Genomic DNA, 18,985 nt, shown 5'->3' on the forward strand with positions numbered 1-18,985 from the left:
AAGAACTGACAGGAAAATTCTAGAATTAATGAACGCTTATTGGCTTAGGAATTGCCCAAAATTAAAATTGACTTGATATACATTTTTCATAAGCAAGTACATATTGGTTTAGAAAATACATTTTGCTTCTCTGATAACAAAAATTCTTTGATTGGTTGTATCTTTTTAGATTCTTTATGATGATGGGAAAATGGTAGAAGAAGTGGATGGACGAGCCACGCAGAAGTTAATTGTCAACCTGAAGCCCGAGAAGTCCTATTCTTTTGTGCTGACAAATCGTGGAAACAGTGCCGGTGGGCTTCAGCACAGGGTAACAGCAAAGACTGCGCCAGATGTACTACGTACCAAGCCTGCCTTCATTGGGAAGACCAACCTGGATGGCATGATTACTGTGCAACTGCCTGAAGTACCTGCAAATGAGAACATAAAGTAAGTTGACTAAAGGCTTAGGGCTGAAGGAAAGAATTGCTTGCAGGTAAACAAGAAAGTTACATCTCAGTATTACAGTGGTTCTAGAAGAATATATGGCTGATTGTAGAGTGAAAGCTTCTTCTGCATAGACTCACAGTTTTGCTATCCAAGTTTTGTTGCAATGTGCTCTGGTATTTATTCTAACACATATTCTCATTAATTTAACATTGAGTTTTTTGTGTGTTTCAGGAACAGTGTTATTAGAGGAGATAGAAAGACAAATAGAGCATGGTCCTTACTATAGAGCAGTTTATGCTATAGTTTATGGAATAAGGTGATTAGCTGACTGACTCTAATATTTGGCAAAATACTGTTCTGATTGTGAGGAAGTCTTACAAAAGTGCTATAAAGTTGAAAGAAACTTTGGGAAATAAGATTTAAAAAAGATATATGACACTGATGTTCTGTGTGTGCTGAAAAGTAGGAAAAATTTTTGCAAGTTCAAGTTCAAAATGACATTGAAAAAACATAAGCGTTAGAAAATACAAGTTTTTTTGTTTTATATGGAGCACAGTGTAGAGGCTAATAGGCCTAAGATGGAAAATTAAATCCAGTTAATTAAGTAGTTTATCCAAGCACATTATAGGCAGTTGGTTGCATAGTCAATAGAAAGAAAAAGTATATTGACCTAAATGTATTAACTATACAAGTATTGTGGTAGACCCTGGGGAATAAAAAATGATGTAGTTCCTGTCTTCAAAGAGTGCTTACCGCAGAGTGGGCGATATGGAGAAATAGATGCAATCAGTGTTAATGATAGAGTTATACATTATCTTAAGAGCAGCTAATGCAGAATGGAAGTTTCTGAACTTAATCTTGAAGGACAAATAGGAGTCATACAAAAAGTAAGAAAGAGATGATATGCAAAGGGAGCAGTGTATACGAAGGCCTGTTAGTAAAGTCAGCGAGTGGTGCCACAAGGCTGGAGCCCAGAGTGTCTGGGCAAGAGTGATGGAGGAAGGAAGAGGGTGGCCTGTGACAGCCAAGGCATGCTCAGGAGTTGGTCTTTATCCAGTAGATGATGGACATTCATTAAATGCCTTTATGCAGGAGATTAGCATGATGCTATTTCTATAACATCAAGGTTTCCTATTTTTCCATTTTAAAAAATATTTATTGAATATCTAAATATTCATTGAGTTAACAGGTTTGTGCTACTTATTTGGGATAAGACTAGACCCTTTCTCATTCCTCCATCCTACACCTTCAAGTTTAGATGAAATTTGCTACGAAAAGTTTGAAGGTCAAGAAGAGAGATGTTTATTTATAGTTGATGCATTGTTGGAACGTTGGAAGGATTGGAGCAGCATAGAGATAGTGGTAAGGAAAATCTTTGGGAAGTCATCACATAGTTGACACCAGGCAAATAATATTCTAAAGGAAGATGATGATGGTCCTGGTGGAAATAAGATGCAGAGACAGACATGAGATATACCAAAGCCAAGCAGTAGGGTCAGTTGCTTTATTGACAAGATCCAAGCAGAGGAAACTGCCATAGATGCTCTGAGGTCTGAGCTTGAATGACAGCAAATGATGCTGCCATTCATCCTACAGGATGACAAATCCAGAGGAAGTTAATGAGTTCAGTTTTGTGTGTATTTATATGAAGTTATCAGTGAAATATCCAGTTAGAAACATGGGCTTAGGAAAGTTACTAGGATTAAAGACATAAATTTGCGAGTCTTTAAGAGTAGCAATGGTTTTATGGAAGGAAGAATCACTCAATGAGGTGAAAATATGAAGCAAAAGACTTAAATTAATGTCTCAGTTCGTAGGAAGAAAAGAGCCAGTAGGGGACATAGAAAATAACTTGTTAGAAAGTTAAGAGGAGAATGGAGCCAGCACAGCATGGCAAAGGGCTTTTCTAGAAAGAGAAAAATCCAAAAAGCATGATCAAAAATTTCTGAAGCTTTAGAAAACTTAAAGAAAATCAGGTATTAAGAATTAAAATCATGAACAAGAAATTTTAAAATAGTGCAGTTTGTGAAATTTAGGAATATGTAATAAGTTTGGCCACTTTAAACTCAGCCAAAAACAATTCTTCCTGAGAAAATTTTTAATCATTGTTTATTTGATAAAATAATTGCAACAAATTGACAGAATTTCCAAAAGATAATTCACTGGGAATTTTTGTCCATTTTTGTCCACTCTTCTTTTTCTATCATTTAGAAAACTAAAAATGAGAATAGAGTATAAGTGTAATTTTTATCCCCCCAAATTTAAAATGATGTTGAGATTATATTTATCCGTTCTTTTATTTATTTATTAAGCAGTTGTTTATTGATATTAGCAGATATTTATGTTTTTTCAAACCACTCTGTTGAAATATGATTGATATGTGAAATGCTGTACAAATTTAATGTATACAACTTGATTAGCTTGGGGATAAGCATTTACCTGTGCAACCATCAAGGCCGTGGATATAGCCGTCATTTTATTTTATTTTATTTTTTAAGTCTAATCAAGTGAAGCAGTGGGAGTGGAGAAGAAACAAAGAAATCCGTAACTGGTTGTGATCAGTGAGTTGTAAATTGGACCAGCCCATATTAGTTATTTCTCAATCACTCACCATAGTGAAATAGTGCCAAGCAATATTTCAGACATTCAGTGGAGATAACATGGTCTTTCTCATTGTTCTCATACAACATAGTTAATTTGGAGATTTGGACAAGTGAAGATTCAGCTGTAGCAGAGTCCTATGATAGAGACGATTAGGTACATAAGGGAGGCTATAGTCAGGGTCCCTAACCCCATTGTGGTAGTTCAGGGTAGGGGTCCTGGATAAAGTGACAACAAAGCTGTGAGGCTTTAGGAGTGATAAGTTAGCTGGGCCATGGGAGTGGGAGTGGGAGTGGGGAGACAAGTGTTCAGGCAAAGGGATACAGTGTATGTGATGGTACAAAGACTGAAGACTAGCACTTGTTATGTTTCCACATCCTACCCATCTGTTAGTACTTTTCAGCTGGCATCCAACAAATTATTCTATACATACTATTTTGCCAGTGCCATGGCTGGGAATAGAAAGATGATGGAGAAAATAGATAACATGAATACAGTAGGAGAAAACAGATTATGTGACTATAATGGGGTGAGTACTACCAGGTACTATGGAAACATAAATATCAAGTTTTAGCCCAATTTAGCTGTCAAGGGAAGGCTTCTGAAGGAGCTAATATATCTAATGTGAGTCTTATAGGATGAGAAAGATTTAAGAAAGGTGAACAAGTTGTGGATGATGAAAGAATAGGGAAAAGATGTGGAGTATAAATTCATTCCATTAAAAAAGTATGCATGTCTTTTTGGGAAAAGAGCAGCTGAAAGAAGAAAATAGTATAGTATATTTTGTAGCATTTACTATTTAGTTTTCAAGACTTTCCTTGATTTACATAAAAAATGATCTTTAGAGGCTATTTACCGAACTGCCTTAGTAAAATGAGTTAGACATTGTGGGGAAGTGGCATTTTTATTTCATTGATGATGAACTTCAGTGTCATTTTTCAATTTCTGAATGAGTTGAGAATATTGCAGAATGCATGTTGTCTTTCAGGGTTTTTCCTGAGCTTGTTCAGTTTTTCTCTGTGTTTTATTTATGTACTTCCTCCTCCTGTTTGAAATGGGAGTCAGGGAAAAGGGATAAAACTTTGGTACAAAGAGATAAGACCATTATAAAGCAGAAAAAGAAAGAAAACTATTATGGGCAAATTTTGTTATCTAGCAATTAATCAAGATTCTCAGAAATATATTCTAGCCACTCTGGAGATACAAAGGAGGGAAAGACTAAACTAGGAAAGTACTTAAGTGGGAAAAGTATCAGAGCCACAGAAAATGGAACACAAACCTGTTAACTGAAAAATCTTAGATAATTTATATTTACTGGGAATCTTAAAGAGATAATAGGATAAGGTTACCCACTCTGTTTTCTAGGTTGGTTCATGTGGCATGGTCAGGGATTAGCAGAAGCTCCATGCCATGCTGTGCCATTTGCAATAGTTGACAAGTTTAGAAATTAGAAAAGACTGTATATAATAGCTCTTTGTTCAGTATTCTGTGGGAAAAATGAGGGGGAGGAGACAGAACTCATTCCAGAACTGTGACCAAGTTGCTTTTATTTAGGTGAAAACTATCTAGAAAAATGTTTCCAAGCAAAATGCAGTTTTGGTGATTGAAGCCTGTTTTCTTGACCCACAGAAAGCATGCTTTTCCACATTTGTGGCCATGTTCATTGAGAGGTCTTGGTCCCTGCTCCCCAACTATTCACCACCTAAAAACAAAACTCTTTCTTATCGATTTAATGAAGACACAACATCTTACTTTCAAATTCTTTCCCAATTGGTTTTTAAATTTTTTGTGTGGCAAAGCAGGGGAGCTCCCCCAGGGAAAGGCTAAATTTCTCCTGAAGCAGCCTTAAGAATACTACAGGTTCTGGTACCAGCAATTCTGTGGTGTTTAAACTTTCTATTTAAATAGATTCGGGGAGCAGAATGCCAACCCGAAAATCTAGCAGTGCCACTGTTCTTCAGAAGCAAGTTGTGATGACAGAGGGACCTTCTGTGACTTAAAATTCTGCAGAATTTTACCCTGGGTATTTAAAAAAATATATATGCCATGCAGATTGCACTAAGAGAAAAAGCTACCAGAAGGTACTCAATGTAAATTAATTTCTAACAACTCTTTTATGTTTATAAAAAGTGGAAATGAAGAATAAGAGTATTTTATGAAATTGTAACTTTCTTGGTCTTACTCATTTGGCTTTCAAGTTCTCGACGTTTTCTTCTTTTGAAAAAGATGATTTTTGTGGAAGCATAGCTTACAGCGTCGCTTCATAAAATTTGTGTACCGCTATTAGCAGTTTAATGAGGGATAATTCATCAATTGAAGCAGTAAAAACTTAAATTTGTATAGTGCTTTACAATTGACTGAAAGTATTAGAAAACTTTATTCAAGCCTCACAGTAACCCTGTAAGATAGGTATCCTTCTTTTGATTTCCATGTGAATAAGGTGAGGCCATGGGATACTAAGTGCCCTGGCTAAGATCGTGCAGTTGAGACTAGGAACAGTTAATATCAGCGGAGGGCTTCCTAGGTGCTGTTCAGGTGACATCACACATACCAGCTGATGTAATCCTCACAAGAAGGTGCTTCCCATTTGGCAGCTGAGGAACTTAAGAGGTAGCCTAACTTGCCCTGGCGCACAATATCAGAACTAGAGAGGAAGGACGTGAATCCAGGTAATCTGGCTGCAGAGCCCATGTTCTGAACCACAACCCTGCCTCTGTGACCATAGATTTGTTGGTCAAGCCAGAACATGTTTTTCTCGGGAAAATTGCTAACTAAGAACTCCCTAAGAAAGGGCACAAACAGGACTACCCCTTACAAACCTTAGAAGCAAGAGTGACCAGGCACATATGCTTGGGGACAGATCATGGAAATCTATGTAAAGTGTCATGAAGCAATAAAGTTAATAGGTTGCCATGAGGCTTATGCAAGCAATGACATTCATCATTAAACCTCCAGACAGATTTTTCACCTCCCAGTTAAATAACACGTTTGAGAATGCTAATACAGACTGCTAATACAAAAAGCCTGACTGAATTTGAAGAGGGACTGCCACAAAGACCAGAGCTTGTCCCTTGATGATAATATGTTAAATGAAATTAGTAAAACTTTACTTAATATAATTAAAATTCTGAAGGTTAGATTTAACTTATCTAATTAAATCTAATGTACTGGGAAAACACAGCTTACTTTATAAGTAGTCAAGGGCTTTCCAGATATATTGATTCTGGTTATTTATTTTTCTATTAGTTTAATAGTTAAAGGCTATGCTGAAAAGGTATTTGAGTCTAAACTCCAGGCTTGAGGCAGACAGGCAAAGGAGAATGTCGAGTTTAAGTTTAATTTTACCCATATAGAAAGCTAGCTCCAAAAGCAATTTACCTTTTTTTTTTTTTTTCATTTCAAGCAAGTTCTTTCAGTTCATCTGATTTGGTTGATATGAATTTGTAGGGTACACATTCACTCCCCCTATCTGAATCATCTTATCTTTCTTTATGCCCCATGCAATTAGAACAAAGGGGTCACCATTAGGCCAGTAAAGAACAGAACTTCTACAGTAAGGAGTTATATTTTCTGTAAACTCCATTTGGGCATGTCATTGAGAAAGGAGAAAAAGCTTGATAAGATTGAGAGTTGGAAATTCTGATGGAGCAGAAGGACCCCCAGATATTTTTGACTACCTGAGTTAGGGGAGAAGCAAGTTCCTGAGAGCCACCTACCGCACCCACTTCTACTTTTCAGTGGAAAAATTACTCAGTGATAAAATGTCAAAGTTAAGGAAATTTGAGGGAAATTATGTAGACATCTGTTTTAGTAATATTTTTTAAATATATAAATGTCTTGAACAAGTATAAGAAAATTATTACTAAAAATGGTCCATTGAGACCACATAATAGGGGTAATTGATTTAATCAGAGAAATCAGCAAGGTTTTGGGAATCATTATTAGGAAATAATAAGGGAATAGATAGTTGAGGAAAGAGAGTAGTTAACTTGGTTAGAGTGACAGAAGGTTCTAGGCAAGTGTAACAGAATGGTCAAAGGGTTGATGACAGGAATGGACCATCGTAAGCTCAAGACATTGATAGCCTATCAAGCTATGGCTCAGAGGTCATGGAGAGATGGAATCAGGCAAGAGCTGCCAGGCCTTGGAATACCTTTTGATCTTTATTTTAAGAGAAATGAGAATCCACTGAAATCTTTTAAAAAGTGGAAATGGCACAATCAGTTTTGTATTGTGGATTGGAAATTCAGAGACTGGACTAGAAGGGCCTGAGTCAATGGAGAGAGAGAAAGAAGAGTAAGGTAGGAATCTGGGCATGAGATGATGGAATGAGACTAGAGGGGTGGCAGTGGAGACAGAAGTGAATGCACTGGAGATAATAGAGTTTGGAGGTTACATGACTTGCCAATAGATTGGATATGAGAAAGGGAGGGAGTAAAAGCAGATTGTCAGTGACAACACCTAGGTTTCTGGCATGTGCACTGAAATAGATTGTCGGGCAATATTGGAGGAGGATTTATTTTAAAAGGTATATTATTTGTTTTATGTTAACCACAGTAAGTTTGAGGGACTTTTGTGACATAGAAATGGAGACACAAAGTGGGATAAACCTATGGAATTCAGAACAGCATTCTTGACTGAAGATAAGAATCTATAAATCATTTGCATAAAGCTAAGAACAGATGCCCTGGTCTGGAATGAGATCTCCTAGGATGAAAATAGGGTGTGAACGAAGTTCTTGGCCAGAGCCTCGAGGAACTGCAGCATGATAGGTAGGTACCAGATAATAAATTCTGCTAAGGAAATAATGTCAGTGTGGTAAGAGATACAAGTAGAAATAACGGGAGAGTTACAACACAGAGAAAGGGCTGAGAATGTTTCCTGGGGGTCTTATCAACAAGTTAAGATTCTGCCAAGAGGTCAAGAAAGAAAGAAGAGGATCAAAAGCTCTTCTTTCGATGTGACACCGCAGAGGTCACTGAGTATTCTGCAGTGGCAGTGAGGTGGGTGAGGAGGCGGGAGACATAGCAGGTGAACTGGGAAGTGAGTGGAAGGGGGAGAACAACAGGAACACCCAGCTCTTTGCTGGAATTTGGCAGTAAGAGGTCAGGGAGAGAGAGATGACTGGGGTGGGAAGTGGTTTGTTTTGTTTATTAAATGGCAGGTATTTATTGCATGGTTGAAAGCTAATGGATAGGATCCAGTAGGGAGAGAGAAGTTGAGAGACAAGGGGTATAGTATATGGTAAACTTCCAAGGAAAGTGAGAGGATGAGAAACAATTCAAGAAATAGTTATTGGCCTTAAAAGTAGGGCCAGGTCTTTCCACTGTACCAAAAGGAAAGTTTATGTTTTGTTTACGGATATATATAGGCATGTACTTTGGTAGACAGATGATTTACAGACAGAATTCCCAGACTGGGAATTCTGGTCTGAATGTTTACATTTTCTCTGTATGTAAGAGGTAAGACTGTTTTCTGGTGGGGTGGTATGGATGTCCAAGGTTTTCAGGATAGAGGGAAATTTTGAAAAAATTATTGTGGATAATGGAAGGACAAGGCAACTGGAGAAGTTACTGGGTAACTAGGTAGTGGTAAGATTGCCAGGTGGTGTGGAAGTCTAATTGGGTTTGCTGATGCTGAATTTATGGCATTATTCTGCCCTGTACTTTGTTTCTCAGGCTGTATTCAGCTCTGTGGGTTCAGGCACAGAGAACGGCAGGCATAGATTTCAGCCAAGGTAGAATGGAGAAGCTGGGCTTTGGAAAGGGAGAGTTGAAGGATCTGAGAGCCTTGGGTGGTGCACGGGCCAGCGCTGTGAAGGTGGCCACCACCCAGGCTGAGGGCAGAGTTTGGGCAGAAAGGAAGCCCATGAAGCCTTCAGAAGAATCTTCTAAGAGAAAGGAGATGTGGGGGATGTGGCAGATAACAAAAACCAGCCAGAGAAGAGCATAAGATAGCTGGATTGCATGAAATTCAAAAAAAGGAGGGTGTGTTTCATTGTTAGCAAGATGGTGGGGGGAAAATTCCTGCAGGAAGCCAGGAAAGAACCCCCAAACCCTGACTCTGAGGTTCACGGTCAGGGGAGGAAGGAGGAATCAGCAGCTGCTGAGAAGGCTGCAAGGGAAGAGTATCCTCAGGGAAGCCAGGTTCCAGGTAAGGCAGGTAAACCTGGATGTTCACAAAGCCGTAGTTGCAGAGAACATAGATGCAATGTGGGATTTGGACCTAGGCAAAGCTCCTATGATATGGAGTTCCAAATTGCCACTGCCTCATTTCTTTCAATGTGTGAGAGCTGCTTTGAAGCAAGCTTCACTTTGCCTGCCCTAGATGAATACTTTAGAGATCAGTGGAGAGAAAAGGTTATGGATGTTTGGCCACACTGTTAATTAACTGCTGTGGGGGAGGCTGTTCAATCCTTATCCCCACCACCAGTCATGTGAATGGTGGGGGAGTGCTGCAGAAGAAAGAATGGATTCTTTTTTCATGTACAAGAATGGCAAATCAAATATGAAGGCAGAAGAAAAATTAATAAAACTCATCAGCTTAACCTTGATTTGCAAGATGCTGAAAGAGGACAAAGGGAGCTCTCCGGTAATATGCAGTATCATTGCTTTAGCATAGAGCTCTCCCGACTTTGTGCAGCTGGTAGCGAAAAGCAAGAAGTTCTTTGACAAGTGTGTTTATCAAGCACATCTGCAGTGTTATTTTGTACGCTCAGTTGCAGCCTCTGTCATTCCCTTCCATGCTCATTTAACATGATGGACTTGTTTGGCAAATCCTTCAGGTGGTGGGAGGACAGGAGGAGGAGGAAGCTTACCCTGGATCATAAAATAAAAGATATTGGTCTCTCTCACACACACACCGACTCTTCCCTCTCCTTACCCTCCTTGATCATCATGATTATTTGTAGTAAAGAAAATGAATGGCTAGGTGATATAATCCTGTGCATCTGTTGATTAGTTGCTCAGAGTACCATGGAAAAACGATTGTGGTATGATCGTCTGGTTTGACTTGAATTCTCGATTAGGAAGAAAAAAAACTTTGACAAGTTCTTAACCTGCATCTTACAGAATTTCATCGGGTCCTACTGAACAAGAGTTCAGACGCATGTCTCCCACCGTGATGGTCAGTCCTGGCCAGCCGCAGCTGTCATCTGCCGTGCTATGTGCTTGCTACACACACTATGATGAGCACTTCGGGTTCATTTGTTTTTTTCCCCAAATACCAGCCTGATATTTTTTACTCTCATATTTCAGAATATATAACTGAGATTCTGTAATGTAGAATGATCAGTCCAAGATCACATAGTACATTGGTAGCAGAGCCCAAATTCTGGGCCAGGTGCCTCTTTCTGTACCAGAACACTCTGGAGCAGCATGGTCCAACACATATAATGAAAGCCTCATGTGAAATTTTAAATTTTCTGGTAGCTACAGTGAAAACATAGAAACAGGTGAAATTAATTTTAATAACTTAAATATTCTAGATGTATTTAACCCAATATGTCCAGAATATTGTCATTTCAACATATGATCACTATTTTAAAATTATTACTGAGATATTTTACATTCTTTTTTGTGTGTGTCATACAGAGTCTTTGAAATTCAGTGTGTCTTTTACACTTACAGCACATCTCAGTTCAGGCTAGCCACATCTCAGGTGCTCCGTGGCTCCAAGGGGCTGGTGGCCACTGCACTGGGCAGCTCAGCTCTAGACTGTGTGGAAACAGAGCTCTTTATCACAGAGGAATTGCTGAGTTTATTACAGGTTTTGTTTGAGATGAGTAGAAAGAGGCCTTCCTGTGCATGCTGTTGCATTGGTCTCTGAGATATAACACAATAAAGGGTTAGCAGCATTCTTCCTCTCATCCCTTTGTCATATATGATAGCCTTCTCTTTTAAAGGTGTGTGAGGATGTGTGTGTGTCTGTGTGCTCTCGTTCTCACAATAAGTCTCCAAAAAATGTATGGAGTCCTTAGTTCATGATACTTAGAATAAATGAAAAAAAGAGACCATTGCCAAGGTTAACATAAATGTAGGTCTGAGTCCTTTTGCTGTCTGTTTTAACTTGAGCAATTATTTAATCTCTTCTGTCTTTTTGTCTGTAATCTGTTTTTATAGTTTTGTAGCCTATACCTAGGCTGTCCTTAAAGGATTGCCATGTAACAGGACAAAACCAGATTATGCATTTAATATAATACCTGAGAAGTAGGAAGCCATTAATGTGTTTATGAAGTGATTATTACACAGTATGTTCAAAGTCCTTGTGTAGTTACTACCAAAGACTAGTATAAGCAGACTCCCTAAACAGAAATATAAAAGCAGGCTATATACTATACTGAAGTTACAAAGCAACTTTACAAATAGTTCATATCCATTTTTGGACAGGTGCCTTTCTTTATATATTACTTAAATTTTATTTGACAATTCTCAGGGTTAGGACTCAGTTACTTTTGTTTCTTCGTATAGATATTATTATATTGAGATCTATTTTGAAGGCCCCTTAGGTAGTGATCTTCTCCAAATTTCTGCAGTACTTGAGTTTTTTAATTTGATGGGTAGAAAGAGAGGGGAGTTTTTATGTCTTACGCTATGTAACTGTTGTGAGAGTCTATGTAATTTTTATGCTTTTAACTTTTTATCCACATAAAAAGTATTTTAGGTTTGTATAAACAACTTAATAGGGGGTATTTATGTGAGCTAAGAGTAATTTTTATTATATACACTCCTTTTTAGAAAGTCCTCTTATAAATTAATGTCATAGAAAATATTTGGTTCAGCAGCTTGTGGTGGTAGATTTCAATATCCCAGCCTTGTATGTGTCCAGCACCAGGGCCATAACGAACTATGCCTGCTCTGTTTATGATACCTAATAAAGAGCAGTCAACCATGGTGATATTACCATACAAGATCATTGAAGTCACACATAAATGTCTGCCCATGTTGTTTTTGAAATTGAACAAACAGGTGGTTATTTGTCATTGAGGTAAGAAATGGACAAGTCACTTCATATCCATAATTTGCCTTCATTCTCAGTCACTGGCCTGTGGAAGATTTAAGGGTACATCCACTTACTTTCCCCTCGGAACTAACATTTTTGTCTGTTCATTTCTGTGCAGAGGTTACTACATAATAATTGTGCCTTTGAAGAAATCTCGTGGGAAATTTATCAAGCCATGGGAGAGTCCAGATGAAATGGAATTAGATGAGGTAACTATGTCTTTGTTGGTTGTGTCTTTCATTAGTTATTTTACTTATTACATATCCTCCTTCTCCCTGTGGAGGCTTTTCAGCATCTAATCCAGGTGCTGGCTTCTTCCCAGCTGGCTGGTTAGATGGTTCCATGCTATGGGCATGCTAACTTCCAGAGATCCCAACAAAGATCCTTTGCTTTAATTAAAAAAAACATTAAGCTACAATAAAGCTTACAACCTGTCTGATCTTTGCTGGCCTTAATATTTAGCCCCTTGCCCCTTGTAAAACATGATGCAGATTTGTGGAAGGTGAAGTGAATTGTCAGCAAAGACTTAACCACCATTGATATAAATTCCAAGGTCTGCTTCATTAGCGCAATGGCTGCTTAAGGCTGTTATAGACACTACATTGCAATTTGCAGTAGAGTTCATTTGACCTACTATGTGGTCTTTACCAGTTTCTCAAAGAATTCTGTTGATTATCAAATGTTTGCCTTATTCCATATTCTGTAGGTTTTCAGAATCAAAAGTGCATTTAACTATAGAGGAAAACAAAACAAATCAAAAAAATTTGAGCAAAGCAAGAAATATAGATCAAAACCCAGCAAATACCAAATAGTATGATTTTAATTTTTAAAATCTTACAATATTAGGTGCATTTTAACTGATACTTTTTGTAAAAAGAACTTTTTTTTGAAACTTAATACATAATATGAGGAATGAGACATAATTATTATATGCATCTATTTAGATAAGAAAACTATGATCGAGGAGTGTTAAACTAGATCCCCATAGGGCCAAAGCAAGATAATGGCTGTAATTCACATTTTAAAATACAGAAGAGACTTTGTTATTTTAACATGATGCTGTTTTGAATCAGTTCATAAGGCAAACAACCAGGCCCTCATTTGGGGAAATATGAGATTTTAAGTTATTGGGCTTATTTACAACGTAGACCACATCTCATATTACAACCTGTTATTTCTAGGTATTTTCTCTACCTCAAAGTAGTACAAATGAATCAATGAAAAGAATAAGTTCCCTGACTGCATTACAGAAAGGTGATACTTATTTCATATATGTCTACACAAAGGAGACTGTGCTCTGGATGTTAGCTTCCTTTGACAGACATGAGTCATCTCTAGAAGTGGGATTAATTTTCACTTACTTCATTTATGTGAATTAAATTCGATCAGGTTCAGAAGAGGAGACGAGTTAAAGGTTAGCCCTATGCTTTTGTGTCACTATTTAGTGATGAGATGACCATTAGAGGGGTGTGTAATGAGATATAATTTCAATACTGTTGTCAAGCAATTTTGGTATATTATCAATTTAATTTTTTCTGTTGATGAAGGAACAAAATCATTATTCTATGATAGTGGAGAAATAGTAATCCTTCATCTGAAGATGCAAAGTGATCAGCTCATCTTTTGTAAGCATTTTGAAGGAAGACATGATTTTACTTGGAACTGACGAATCAGTTAATCCTGAGATATTCTTACTGTTTTAATCAGTTCTCAGCTGAATTGCAGAATTGTCACCATCCCATTTTAGTTGGAATTGAATATCAAATGCAAAGGCAACTTATAGAATCTATGTATCATTCTACCTATTAACAAAAAGTTTTCAAGTCATTGAGATATAAGCAAACATGACATCAACTACTTTTAAATAATAAGCTTTCCTTAGAAGTAAAGCCATTCAATAGTAAGTAATAGGAAGTGATTCTCTTTTACAACCAGGTTTTAACCTCGAAATGCACAGCAACACTAATGGATTAAAGTATAGGGCTATATGACTTTGAACTTTCTTGCAATTAAATTCTATGGGTCTGTGCAGCTGATTCCCATAACAAAGGGTCATTTTAATCATCCAAGTTGTGGTGCATTAATCTGTATAATAGTTTGATAAAGAACATTTTATTAATTCAGAATTTTTGGGTCAGGATGGACTGTTTCCCACTTTTCTTACTGATATAATTGAGACCACATTGTAGAATTAATGGTGGAAGAAATAAGATATGCATTGACTGGAAAATGAAAATTATTTCTGATAAAGAACTAAAGCCCTTGATATATCTTCTGGAATTACCTCCACTACATCTTGTAACTATTGTGGAGAGGAACAAATGAAAGTAGGCTACGGCCTCACTTTATGCTTACTCATCCAGTTTCTGATCCCTATAGACAGATTTCTTTTCTACTATGGATAATAGAAGTATTGTAGTAATTTTATCTATAGCCTGGCACTGCCAGGTTTGACAAAGCAGTGTTCCTCTCTTAAATGTATTTGACCAAGTAATTTTTCAGAAAGGCCTATAATTCAAATTGCTGGAACCATGTCATTGAATAGAATGGGAGCCTAAGGGGATTTCCACATGTATGCCTCATATCTAGGGCCATAAAAAATTGAAAGAGGCTGTCTAAACAGAGTTACTCTCAAAATTATCTCCTGAGCTCATTTATCCTTTGTCCGGGGATGTTCTCCACATGATAAATTCACAAACTGGAACTCCTGTTGTCAAGGTCAGACTGGGCAGAGCAGATATTAATAGTCAAAATGAATTTTGGGCAGAATGACTCCCAGAATGTTAGTTATATTTAATTCAGAGCAGGTCGTGTAATATATCATAAGCTTTTCATTGCACTGTACTTCAAAGGCTTGCCGTAAAATAATGTAGTCATTTGTGGTTATAACTTCAACATACTGGCTAACTTTGGTGTCATCTGAGCTCACGTGAACCATTTAAAATATAACACAGGAAGCATCTTACAGAGATTAGAACAATCTAAAGGGGCAGAGTGATGTTCCAGGTTTGATCTTAATGAATGACTGCATTGGATCTAAGGAGCCCACAAAAACTCAAATATTTTATTTTGAAGTACTTCCTCTAAGTCTTCTGAAGAAACTCTAGCAAAAGGTACTCCTTGGAATGACAGTGATATGGATGAATTTTGACTGTTGCCTACACTTGAAATATGAATAAAATCAAGATGGGGTTTGATCAGTGAAGTAGAAGAGGGGACACAGTCACATAAACAACTGATGATAAATGTTTTTGATTAGCCAACCTCAAAAAGCTGTTCACCTCATCTGCAGCGCATTGCTCCTTCTCAAAGTAATGGGCAGCTGTCATTTACTGCACATCAACAATAACATGTGGAATGACTTTTCAAGTAGAATATTGCCTTAAATATCTGGCATCAGAATATTTTAACTTAGTATGTTAAAAAAAATCTAGGAAAAGGAAATAACACATTCATCTGTGTTAATAACAGTGAATGCACAAAAATTACGTCTAAATACAGACTGAGTAAAACAATTTAGGTTATCAGAGCTTAAATATCACATTTATGTTTCTTTGATATTGAGCTATCATTAAGTAAAATATAGTTGAAAAAATCGTATGTGTAGTTTCATTTTGTTTCACTAATTGAGTCTAATAATACATTTTGACTTTCTATTGTACCTCAGTTTCCTCATTTATAAAATGGGGATAATATCAACCTATTTTATAGGGTTATCATGAGGAGTAAAGTAGCTAATGCATGTTTAGGCCCCCTAGAGCAGCATCTGGTACCCAGTAAGTGTTTGCTAAATGGTAAGTATTATTATCATTATCATCATCATTATTATAAGTAAACCTAAATTTGACAACAGGATTGAAAGATAGTGCTAAGTTTCTGGCCTTGCTTTTTTACTGGCCATCCAGTGTATAATTGATCAGTATACTTGAATTTATTATCAGATGGTCCAAATTTGCTAAACAAGTGGTGCCCAGTCTACTGTGGTTTTCATAAAACAGCTTACATTTCATATCGTTTTAATTGTATCAATAAATTCAAATTTCACAGAAAATTTTAGAACACTATAAATTGAATATTATTTAATAATAATGTGGGTATAAATTATCTATATAACTAAAAGACTATTTTTTACATTTTTAGGGTACAATTTTGAACCAGCTGAGTACATTTATGACTCAGTGTAGAAGAGACTGTAGTATACTGTTAGATTCCTAACAGAAGGATTCAGTATTTATCATTTATATAGTCTATAGCCATTATGATCACAGAAGCTTGGCCTTGGTTATGGCAGGGTCTCATTCTACTAAGTTGAGATCAATACTTTGGTTTTTACTATGTCATTTCTATTTACAAAAATGAAGGTAGTAAATAGTTGTGCTGCACTGTTTCCGTAAGTACCTTAATTTTGTTTATCAAGGTGAAGGCAGGGTTCATTTCATTCCCTTTTCCAGTTTGTCCTCAAATATGTAGTCTTTTCTACACCGATATTAAAAGAAATAAAATCAAAATTATTTCCAGCAAGCTGTTAAAAGGTTGCTGCTTACATCAAAAGGTATTGCAGATTGATACAGACCTTTCCCTGTTAAACCCTGTGAAATAGCAATATTTAATGGGAGAAGACAAAGGTAACTTTGACATTATTTTGAAATCAATGTTTATAATATGCCATTAATATTATGTTCTCCTAATAGAAGAATCAATACAAAACAACAGATTACCCATAAATAAATTCTGCTGGGTTTTTTTTGAAGTATACAAAGGATCTGCATGTACATGCATATGTTTGTTTTCCTTAGGGTAACATTAAAATTAATTTTTATCCACACTGCTTATATCATCTGTCAAGATCGTCAACCTCCCTAGAGAGCTAGATTCTAGAAAAAGTTAGCTCCATGGTAAAATGTGAAGAATTGCACCCCCGTTGATTAACCAAGGAGCCAAGTCAAGCCAGAAATCGTTAAATGAGTAACAATGTCTATTTAATATACGTAATTGAAAATTGTTCACTGGATTCTGCTTCTGCTGATTTGATGGGATTTGCATCATATCAATTATCTCATTCCTAAAAACAAACTAAAATGGTACTAACCTCTCCTAAAATTTGGTCATATCTAAAGATTTAGATGGCTTTGTCTGAAGTTACTACTTGTTTACTCTCCTGCAAGGCAAGGCTTTTATGAATCAAGCTGACTTTTTTTTCCTTAGACAAGTTATGATGTACTGTTGCCCTTTGAGAAGATTTCATTAGTATAGGAAATGAAATGAGCTACCAGTAAAGGATCTAATTGCCCTGTGTTTATAGCCTGGGCCTTACAGTAGCAGTCCAGCATCTTACTTTAACAGGAAGACAGGTATTTGGAAGATTGAGGGAACTAAGATTTAGTGATGCTGACATGGTACATGAAATGTGGACAGATCGTATTTGGGTTGTTCCTAGTTGTGAATTAATTTCTCTCATTAAACCATCAATAAGTTGGTTCATAGTTGTTTACAGTTCTTTTTCTTTCCCCCCCTTCTTCCTCAAGCTGCTTAAGGAGATATCTAGGAAACGCAGAAGCATCCGTTATGGGAGAGAAGTTGAATTAAAGCCATATATTGCCGCTCACTTTGATGTCCTTCCCACTGAGTTCACCCTGGGAGATGACAAGCATTATGGTGGATTTACAAATAAGCAACTCCAAAGTGGTCAAGAATATGTCTTCTTTGTGTTAGCAGTAATGGAACATGCAGAGTCTGTAAGTTAATTATGATGGCATCTTTTTCCTATGGTATGCTTACATGTTCTCACTGGAATGTGGTTATTTGAGGATTTGTAGGTATATCCATCCTAATTATTTCTCATGAGCTGTTATTAACTTAAATGTAATAATAGGCTGCCTACTCTTTGAACATTGCTGAATATACTGCTTGAGATTGCATTACAAACAAGACCGTGTTTCTGATGACAGAGAATTTAGGTGGCCCTCTAGTTTATGAAGTGCCAGATTGATAGAACATGGTTATTGAGACTTTTCAATGTGACACAAATGGCATGGTGTTAGAGCCATCAGTGCTCACTATCTCCTTTTCTCATCCTTTTAAAGTAACTGTTCTCAAAAAAAAAAAAAAAAAAAAAGGCTATCCTTCTCTTGCCTAATATCTGATAGACATCAGCATCATTACAATGGGAACCAACAATCTCAGTCATTCAACACAGCATGTTTCCAGGTATTTGAATATATTGAATTGGGGGAGTGATGATTGTATTTACTCTCCTATAACTGCTAGTGAGACCACAGCACCTCTACCCAGATTCATGGGGAAAGTCTGTCTAGGAAGAGGTAAACACTGCAGCTTCTTTAATTATAGCATTTTACAAGTGACTTTATCAGTGAAAAGCCAGGAAAGCTGGAAAAGAATTCAATAAAAGGGAGAATTCCTAAGGTACTCTAAATAATGAGTCATCTTTTTCAGGTAATTCATCTTGCTCGTATGTCATTTTATGCTTCAGTTGCTTTGAATGTTTTAAAAAAAGGGAGAGAAAGTGTAGATAGAAAGGGGATGTGGATTTTGAAGTGGCAGTTCATATTAACATTTAATGTACATATTCTAAACTGTATCTTTCTACTCGGGGCCTAAATCTGACAGGTGTGGCAGCTCAGTTGAGCCTCTCCCTTCCCAAATTTAAGAAACCCACGGATTTATCAAAGGTTTCTCCACATCAGGGTTTAGCATGTACAGTGGGGCCTCTCTTCAAGGAACTGAAGGAATTCCCCCACGGAAAATCAAATACAAAGGCAGCCACTCTGCCTGGTTTACCTTTGTGCTCAGAATGTCATTTGAAAACAAAGTGATGGTCCCCCTGGAATTTTAATGTAAGGATATGCTTTTTCTTCCTAGTTGAAGGTTTTAAGGCAGAACATCAAGGGAAAGGAATGTTAGAAATTATCTTTTTCTTTTTTTCAAAAAATGACTT

General features: G+C 36.9%; 1 protein-coding gene across 1 annotated transcript in view; it reads left to right on the top strand.

Annotated features, from left to right (window-relative positions):
* The window catches only part of PTPRD (protein tyrosine phosphatase receptor type D), a 406,959-nt gene that overhangs the window by 251,949 nt on the left and 136,025 nt on the right, over positions 1 to 18,985 (top strand). The window contains exons 19-21 of the mRNA XM_045562129.1: positions 170 to 429; positions 12,149 to 12,239; positions 17,556 to 17,765. Of these exons, the coding sequence (XP_045418085.1) occupies positions 170 to 429; positions 12,149 to 12,239; positions 17,556 to 17,765 (561 nt within the window). The remainder of the gene's footprint in view (positions 1 to 169; positions 430 to 12,148; positions 12,240 to 17,555; positions 17,766 to 18,985) is intronic.

The sequence above is a fragment of the Lemur catta genome, chromosome 10 (assembly GCF_020740605.2).
Source record: "Lemur catta isolate mLemCat1 chromosome 10, mLemCat1.pri, whole genome shotgun sequence".
NCBI lineage: Eukaryota > Metazoa > Chordata > Mammalia > Primates > Lemuridae > Lemur > Lemur catta.